This window comes from Sinocyclocheilus rhinocerous, unplaced genomic scaffold (genome assembly GCF_001515625.1).
Source record: "Sinocyclocheilus rhinocerous isolate Xijiao unplaced genomic scaffold, SAMN03320098_v1.1 scaffold28, whole genome shotgun sequence".
Taxonomy (NCBI): Eukaryota; Metazoa; Chordata; class Actinopteri; order Cypriniformes; family Cyprinidae; genus Sinocyclocheilus; species Sinocyclocheilus rhinocerous.
This window is the reverse complement of record NW_015652416.1, coordinates 2,727,491-2,736,718: the sequence shown is the minus strand read 5'-3', so window position 1 is coordinate 2,736,718 and position 9,228 is coordinate 2,727,491. Positions and strand designations below refer to the sequence as shown.

Sequence of the window (9,228 nt, the reverse complement as noted above, 5' to 3'; positions counted from 1 at the left end):
GTTCACAAATATATTATATATATATATATATATATATATATATATATATGGCGGCCCCGAGTAGTATACACAGTAATTTATGATAGCAATAAATGATATACCAAAATATTTAAATAATAATTCATTCAATCATACAGTTTTTACTCTTAAGACACATTTCAAATGTCCATTTGAAGCAACTTTTAAATAATAAAAAAAGTTATATACTGTTTTGGGTCTACTGTATGTCAACTGCTGATCTGTAAGCTTTATGTAATGATTTCTGATGATTTGAGTGCTTTTATAAAGTATCATTACAACAATCTTCATATGCAGCCCAAGTCACTCTAGCTTATACTTTATGTATAACAACATCCCCATTAACGGACCTTAACCTTTTCCTTTCCAGGACAATATGGTGAAGTCCAACATTGATAAAAAGTTCTCAGCTCATTATGATGCTCAGAAGATAGCAGAGGCAAGTGAGCCAGAATAACAAACACAACCACAACATATAAACACACTGGCTATTCAACCCGTTCTGACCACATTCCTGCTACAAATAGCTGCAAGTTTCCCTCAAAAGTGTAATGCCATGTAAAGCTTAGTATATAAATGGTTTAACCCATAACACGATTATTTCTCTTGCCCATTCTAGACAGCATGAAGTCAATTTTATGATATGATGCCACGTTATGATGACTTCATTAGTGTAGTATAAGAATTAAGGTAATATATGTTAAAACATGACTGGCTCCTCATTACCATGGCAAATATAACTATGGATTCTTCTTTAAAATAACATTTTTAAAAAGTGCATGTAGAAGATACGTCAACACTTGAGTATAAATATGCACAAATTTCTCCAATAAATAAATAAAGACTATAGTAAAATCATGTGCTTGTAAAATTGTAGTCATATGTGTTCACAAATATATTATATATATATATATATATATATATATATATATATGGCGGCCCCGAGTAGTATACACAGTAATTTATGATAGCAATAAATGATATACCAAAATATTTAAATAATAATTCATTCAATCATACAGTTTTTACTCTTAAGACACATTTCAAATGTCCATTTGAAGCAACTTTTAAATAATAAAAAAAGTTATATACTGTTTTGGGTCTACTGTATGTCAACTGCTGATCTGTAAGCTTTATGTAATGATTTCTGATGATTTGAGTGCTTTTATAAAGTATCATTACAACAATCTTCATATGCAGCCCAAGTCACTCTAGCTTATACTTTATGTATAACAACATCCCCATTAACGGACCTTAACCTTTTCCTTTCCAGGACAATATGGTGAAGTCCAACATTGATAAAAAGTTCTCAGCTCATTATGATGCTGTGGAGCAAGAGCTCAAGTCCAGCACTGTTGGTAAGTGAATATTAGAAATGCAATGACTTACTACGGATCTGCTTCTGTAGCGGGTTTATCTATCTCAGTGAGGCTGCTTGTAGTTGATCAGAAAATGTTAGACATTCTTGTTATGACTAGAGCTGTCATTTGATTATCGTTAGATTGTCATAACACTGCAACATGCTTTAATTGTATTAAATGTCCCATCTGAATTTGGCAACCCTAGTCATAACGCACATCCTCCTGTGGATTTATTTAATTTAAGCCAATAAGCTTAAATTGTAGGGGGAATTCTTGTAAATTGGGGCTCTTTTTGTCTTTGAGATGATGACTGGGGAAAAATAGCCAAATGAACCCTATATTAAATCACGGTATGAGTGAAGGATGTTGTTGTTCTCTGCAGGTCTGGTGACACTGAATGACATGAAAGCGAAGCAGGAAGCTCTGGTCAAAGAACGAGAGAAACAGCTTGCCAAGAAGGAGCAGTCAAAAGAGCTACAGCTGTAAGCTGTTTTCATTCATTTGAACTTTGCTTTTTGCTAAAATGGTCTTTGCTAATTAATTGCTATATAAAGTTAAACCCATAGTTTTAGCACTTTTTAAAACCTGTGGCAAATTTTGCAAGTAAAATTTTATTTTTTGTATTTCTACTGGATATAGCAGAAGTACGAATTTCAATGGTGACTAGGGCTGCACGATTAATCGAATGCGATTGTCATGCGCATTTTGTTAGTAAGGGTTTCTTCTGCGAGGCGTATTTGGAGTTTCAGCGCGAGAGCGCCCTCTGGCCTTTGGATGGAGATTTACTGCTGATCACAGAACCGTGCTTCACTGAAAGATACGCATCACAATCGCAGCTTCTGTCGAATCGCAATCTCGATTCCATTTCGATTTATCGTGCAGCCCTAATGGTGACTGTACCTTATTCCATATTTTTGAAGTAGCTCTCATCCAATTACCTATTGCAATTTTGTCACTGTGGGAATCTACAAAATGTAGTGAAGTCAGGGGCTGTTGACAGATTTCTCTATGTTCAGCCAGCTTGTCTGTGTTTTCCTTTAGCCATGTCTCAGTTTGTTTTAGCTGCAACCCGCCTAGTACAGTAATTATGCTTGAAATTTGGCAGACCCAATCTTCTGCTGGTCTTTATAAGCTGTATTAATTTTTATTTTTTTAATGTATTTAATTCTCAGCCTCAGCCCTGCCCAGATAAATATTATGTCAGGTCAGATTAAGTAATTTAACTGCCTTTTAAGATTAAGACTAGGTTGTTGAATATTCTTGCATGAAATCTTGCCTGCATCCTGCTTTTTTGTTTCTTTTTCCTAGGGATGCACCGATACCACTTTTTCCAGTACTCGCCCGATACCGATACTTTTATTTTTGGTACTTGCCAATACCGAGTACCGATACCGATATTTGTATTGCATTTGTACATTTTTTAAATATTGGGTACAGAAACCAAAAGAGTATGTATAATGTTAGTTGGTTAACTTCATTTATCAAATAGATTTACTTGTTTTTGGCATATCCGACCGAACTACAAACTTTCCAGTGATGTCTGTGAGAAAGATATATTCACTCGACAAGCTCGTGCATCTGCTCAATCCACTCAGCGTGCTTTGTTTATTAGCTCGCGCACACCAGCTATACAGGCGTTAATACTGAATGTTTAACATTATATTCATTGCATACATATACTTCGTAGTAGACATCCTTAACTCCTTTCTGCTGTCTGTTGTTCTGTTTGTGGTGTTTCTTTGTTTGAATATGGCGCTTATCACATGCTGTGTGGTATCGGCGTTTGGTATCGGGGCATTTTAACGAGTACGAGTACAGGAGACCAGTATCGGTATCGGTGCATCCCTACTTTTTCCTTTAAAATCTGTATAAAGTTTGGTCTTAAAGCTTCTTATTTGGTCTGTTCTTGTAGGAAGCTTGAGAAACAGAAGGAGAAGAAAAGAAAGGAAGAGCAGAAAAGGAAGATTGCCAGTTTATCCTTCAATCCAGATGAAGGAGCGGAAGAAGAGGAGGAAGAGGAAACTGAGGAGGAGATTTGTATGACATTTTACTTTGCAGTTTTCCATGGAAGTGGAACAGCTGTCTGCAAAACTGTTAAAATTTCTAATAAATGTTTCAGTAAGATTTCAATAAGTGCAGACGTCCATGGTCCCATACCATGTTTAAATGCATCCTGCTTAGTTTACCCTAAAACCAACACAAAAATTGCGAAAAGGCCTGCATATTCAGCACTATGACTCTTAGATTCTTAATTCCTAACCAGTATTTTAAAGTTGTGCAGCCAATATGTAAAAGTGCTTTTATTAGTTATTCCATGGCAGAATCAACACATATGAAGTAATTTTAAGTCTTTTTTTATTATATATTTATATTTTTTATAACAGGCATACCTGCAAAGAAGAAAAAACTAGGGAAGAACCCAGATGTGGACACCAGTTTCCTGCCAGACAGGGACAGAGAGGTAAATATCCTGCTCTTGAGACTCTGTTAACACATGTATACCTAGTTTATATTCAACAAATAGATTAGAGAAGCAAAAAAACACTCTAAAATAATTGCATTTGCTTTCCGTGTCAAAGAGTGTGGAGTGATTGTCCTAAAGACCTCTTTTTAAGGATCTGAATGCTGTTATACAAGACTGTTGGTTTAACACGAGCCTCCTCTGGGCTATACATCAAATAAAAGTATGCCGTTTTTGCAGAGACGTTGCTCAGGTGTCAGCACACATTGAGACATCATTCTGAGCTTTATCACAAAGCCGTGTACCAATGTTAACCGCCACAAGAATTGTAGTTTTGCTGGTGTGATTGTTTGTTTGCATTCTTTGGCTCATTTCCAGGCAGTTTCCACTGAGGTGTGGTGAATAGCAAGATCCTTAGGTCTGACAGATTACCTGTAATTTGTCACGAAGCTTTTGTTTGCATTTGTACTGTGGGTATAAGACCTATGCATGTCGTATATGTGTCAATGAGTCTAATAAAGAGCTTATACCCACAGCTTTGGATTGTTTTCAAAAGTTAAACATACATTGGATATAAAGAAAAAAAAAGTGATTTGATGATCTTGACAGTTATGATCACACTATGTATGTGTGTGTATCAACTGCCTCAAAAATAAAAATCTTGAATGAATTTATTTTGTAATCACATCATGCTGTCAATTAAGTTTTTTTTTTCGTTAAAGACATTTTAAGAGTTTTTAGTTTTAAATCCCCCACAAGTTTTGATGCTTGCAGTCCATGACTATACATTCGTGAACTCCTAAAAATTGGCAAAAGTTGTATTTGGTAGTTATAAGCATTTGAAAAATACAGTTGAGTTTGGGAAAACTTACCAAAAACCTGTGAATAAGATGTTTTGTGTTTGTGTAACTGCGTAAAATGTGTGTTTCAGGAAGAAGAAAATCGTTTAAGAGAGGAACTCAGGCAGGAGTGGGAAAGAAAACAAGAAAAGATCAAAAGTAAGATATGCAGATCACAAAGTGCTGTTATGGATATTATCTTTTGTTTGATATCAGTGAACCTGGCCAAGGGTACAACTGAATCTATAGACTCATTCCTAATTAAATTTTGACTTGTCTAGTTATGAAGTAGCTCATAAATCCTCATGCAACCATCAACCAAAAGAAGCATCCTACAAACCTGTTCTTCGGCTCTTTTTAGGTGAAGAAATTGAAATCACTTTCAGCTACTGGGATGGCTCAGGGCATCGAAAAACTGTCAAGGTAAATGCAGGTTATCAAATGTTCTTACTACAAGCCACACCCAAAATGAGTTACATTGTTGTTACTATGTTGCGTGTGCAAATTGGACAAACATGTTCTGTTTAATTTAAAATGTTAACATTTAATATACATTTTGTGTGTGTTTGTGTAGATGAAGAAAGGCAGCACAATTCAACAGTTTCTCCAAAGAGCCCTGGAAGTTTTAAGAAAAGACTTCAGTGAGCTGAGGTAAACACATTCATTTCCACCTGCTATTAAAACACTTTATTAGTTTTAATACACAAGAGTTAGTCCAGCTAGTCCGTTTTAGAGTTTCCTCAAATCTTTCCTAAAATCGCTTAAAAACACTTTAGAATAGTGTAGGCTTTGATTCTGTGTTGATAAAATGTTGCGTATAATTGGCAGACAAAAAGACAAATTCTGTCTAATCAGAATATTATTTATTTTAAATTGATGGAGGTGTTAATCGCCTTTGTGTAAATCCATTAAAGAGGGACATGCTCCAGTTAAAATGCAGTGTAACTTACAGTGAGTAAATATTGAATGTGTGAAATTCCTTGAATTTCAAATGCATGCTGAAAGCATGTCATATTTAATTTTCAAGTGTGCTGTTCGTGTCACGTAACTGGTGTTGAATGAAAACTCTATAGACAAAATCCAGACACTCTTTGAGCAATGAAGGCTTCTTATGTTATACATACATGTTTTAGTGCTTTTAATTTTGAACTATGAGGTAATATCAGAGTCTGTTTTGTGTCCTTCAGGTCAGCAGGAGTGGAGCATCTAATGTACATTAAAGAGGATTTGATAATCCCACATGTGAGTAAAGTTTCCACAACAAAACTAATGCTTTTAAAGGATCAAATCTTCAAGTGCTTCTATGTTTATTCTTCTAAATCTTCTCTTATGTAAGACCAGTTGAGTCACTCCTAAATCATTGGAAGATACGTCATTGTTTACCATGCGCAGCGCTTGTGCATCACATTGTCAGAATGTCAGAATTTGTGACAAGCACAACTACACATTTTTTTTCCGACGCAACCTGCTTTACAACGGTTTAAGGGCATTTTATTAAGTGTTTAACTGATCACAAAGACAAGCGGTAGTAAATCAAAGATTATAGTTCATTTGTCCTTTTAGAAAACATCTCTCATTGACTAAAAACCTGCTTTTCTTCCAGCATCACAGGTTCTATGATTTCATTGTGACTAAAGCAAGAGGCAAAAGTGGTAAGTTTCTACTTTATCCTCCACATTTAGTTTGACAGGCTCCCATGTGGCTTTTGTTTTCACACATGACTCTGCTCTGATGTTTTTAGGATAACGGTTATTAAATTTAACATAAGCCTGCTACTTTTTGTGTTGTATCTCTGTTTATGGCACTGAAATGAGGCTTTCCTGGTTCTCCTCAGGGCCCCTTTTCAGTTTTGATGTGCATGATGATATTCGACTGGTGAACGATGCTACAGTTGAGAAGGACGAGGTAAGGTGATTTTTGACTATCAGCATAAAGTCTGATCCACGTTTTGGACAAGAACCACCCAAATTGACAGGAAGAGACCTACTTGTTTGTTTTTATGTGATGTTTTTAGGGCAGGTGAATGTGAAATTGGATCGAATTCTTGTAGAAAACCAGCATTTGTGCTCCAGGATATGTTGAACAGCTCTTTCAAGTCTTTCAAAGATTTGATGCCACAAACCTTGGACAATCAGCGACATGTTTTTTTTTTCCTCAGCTCACTGACTGAAGTTTCAGCCTGAGAACTCAGACACAATGTTTCTTGGCTTATTTTTCCAAAGCTCTTTGTGTTTCTTCGTTTGTCTAGTCTCATGCGGGAAAAGTGGTGCTGAGGAGCTGGTATGAAAAAAACAAACACATCTTCCCTGCCAGCCGCTGGGAGCCTTACGATCCTGAAAAAAAATGGGACAAATACACTGTGAGTATCTGCAAGGCCGGTCATGGTTGAAATCGCCATAATACATGTCTGGAATGAATACAAGTTTCCTGCAGCTTTTTGTTCAGTAGCAGAACCATATGAAAGAAGCTTTGTGAACTTGACGTGCATGATCGTGACATGGTCTGACATGGTCCTAACCAAAACCAAACGCTGATGTGTTCCAGGACTAGCTAAAAAGGATTTTGATTGATGATAAAAAGATGTCGGCAGAGTACAAATAAATCATGGCGATGTTATGGGTCTTCTGGGGTTAAAAAAATGCTGTGGTTGGATTCATAGCGTGTTTACATCCAATTTTGCATTGCTTTTCAGATTCGGTGAGATGTCAAATCTACAAGATTTGCAGAGTTCCTGAACCATCTTGCTGTGTTGTTGGTTTTATGGACACCTGGCAGCAAAATGCTTCATCTTGCGTAGCATTTTTGAGTATCTATATCTGTTTGGACCCACAGTTTTATTGTATGAAGATAAGGCCGATTGTGAACATTCTGTCAAGCGCTCATCGTCAGAACTAACCTGACATGTTCTCCTTCTTGATTGTAAATAGCGTCATGAGTGTTTCAGTCATTTCTTGAATCCTATTCAAAAATAAATTCCTCATATATGTACCTTTGCGAGGTTTCCTGTTGAATCATTTCATAACTGCTCCATCGCGACTACCATCGCTTTTTGAAGATTGTTGTTGTTCACGTATTGAAAAATTTGTAGTTTCCTGGAATAAAACCAACGCTTGTAAATCAAACGTGAGGTTGCACAGCCACATCTAACAATAGACTATCAATCTCTCATGGTGTGTTTTGTGGAATCGCAGTTCGGGGAATGCCAATCTTATTTATACAGATGCAGAATGTTGTTTTTGGCCATTGGCTGCCGGAAAATGTGGAGTTATTATGGTCATTATTCCATTTGCACTGTTGAGTTTAGAGCCAAAAAAGCAGTATTAAAACAGTAAATCAGGTTAAGCATACCTGGTGGCACAGTTGATGGATTTTGACAGCCTCTGCAGCTGTACTATTTTCCCCCAGGCCACCACTCCCTCAGCTGCTGTTGTTTTCACTCCCAACCCTTTGCCTACCTCCTCCCCCACCGTTCCACCCCTTCCGCTTTCATTCAACTGATCTTTAGTTCTTCACGAGACCTGAGACAGCTTATCTGCTTCGAGGACACAGCTGCGCTGGGGATCGAAGACAGTTTTCAGGGTTCTTCAGACAGGTGAAGGGAGCGGGATGTGGCCACCCACACTGACCCTGGATCTGCTCCTGCTGGTCAGTTTGTTCCTTGGTGCCCATGGTGAACAAATGTCTTACAGACCTCAGAACTGCACGCTTGAATGCATCCGCCGGGTAAGACTTCATATTTTGACTTCCAGCTTACTGTATCAACATGTAAGGAATAAGTGGTGCTGTTTTTATCAGTTCTGCAAAGCATTAATGTTAGATTCACAAGGCAATATTACGAAAATCCAAAACAATACTATGTAAATATTATAGTGCACACACTAGATGTTTTTTTGTTGTTGTTGTTGGAATCAAAAAGAAAGTTTAATACACCTTTTTTTCATACTTAAAAAAAAAAAGGACTATTAAATGTTTTACCATGTTTTACAGAAGACAACTATAAAAATGCTATTCAATGTAACTATAGTTTATATACAAAAAAAAAAAAATCTTGTCAAGCATATTTAGAACCAGAATGATTAGATGGATATATAAGGATCACAGTGTGGCCCTAAAAACTAATTAATTGTAATTGTAAATATAATTATAAATCTTTATCAATCTTTGCCACTGTACTTTACGAACCTCCAGGTTTTACAGTTTTTAGTCTTTGAAAATATAATAAAATTTAGTATGTACACGTTTTTGTTTATATATTTTTATAAGTGCAGGTCAGAATAAGTATTTTGTTTCTTTTTTACGTATATATTGTATGTGTGTGTATTTATGTATACATAATAAATATACACAGAACACACTTATGCAAACAAAAACTTATTTTGTATGCGATTAATCATGATTAATCGTTTGACAGCAGGGCCAGGCAGGTTTGGGCAGCTTTTTTCCGTTAATAAATTACATCATTATTTAAAAACTGCATTTTGTATTTACTCACATTATCTTTGTGTAATATTAAAATTAGTTTGATCTGAATCTTTTAAGTGTGATGACA

General features: G+C 36.1%; 2 protein-coding genes across 2 annotated transcripts in view; both read left to right on the top strand.

The window, feature by feature from the left end:
• LOC107715033 (protein FAM50A) overlaps positions 1–7,674 on the top strand; it is a 10,795-nt gene extending 3,121 nt beyond the window's left edge. Inside the window, exons 2-13 of the mRNA XM_016521072.1 lie at positions 1,292–1,376; positions 1,762–1,861; positions 3,292–3,416; positions 3,764–3,840; positions 4,772–4,838; positions 5,041–5,102; positions 5,254–5,330; positions 5,867–5,921; positions 6,283–6,331; positions 6,514–6,584; positions 6,928–7,038; positions 7,372–7,674. Of these exons, the coding sequence (XP_016376558.1) occupies positions 1,292–1,376; positions 1,762–1,861; positions 3,292–3,416; positions 3,764–3,840; positions 4,772–4,838; positions 5,041–5,102; positions 5,254–5,330; positions 5,867–5,921; positions 6,283–6,331; positions 6,514–6,584; positions 6,928–7,038; positions 7,372–7,380 (888 nt within the window). The 3' untranslated portion in view covers positions 7,381–7,674. The remainder of the gene's footprint in view (positions 1–1,291; positions 1,377–1,761; positions 1,862–3,291; positions 3,417–3,763; positions 3,841–4,771; positions 4,839–5,040; positions 5,103–5,253; positions 5,331–5,866; positions 5,922–6,282; positions 6,332–6,513; positions 6,585–6,927; positions 7,039–7,371) is intronic.
• Positions 7,675–7,938: 264 nt separating this feature from the next.
• LOC107714931 (interleukin-17 receptor D-like) overlaps positions 7,939–9,228 on the top strand; it is an 8,347-nt gene continuing 7,057 nt past the window's right edge. Inside the window, exon 1 of the mRNA XM_016520930.1 lies at positions 7,939–8,402. Coding sequence (XP_016376416.1) covers positions 8,286–8,402 — 117 coding nt within the window. The 5' untranslated portion in view covers positions 7,939–8,285. The remainder of the gene's footprint in view (positions 8,403–9,228) is intronic.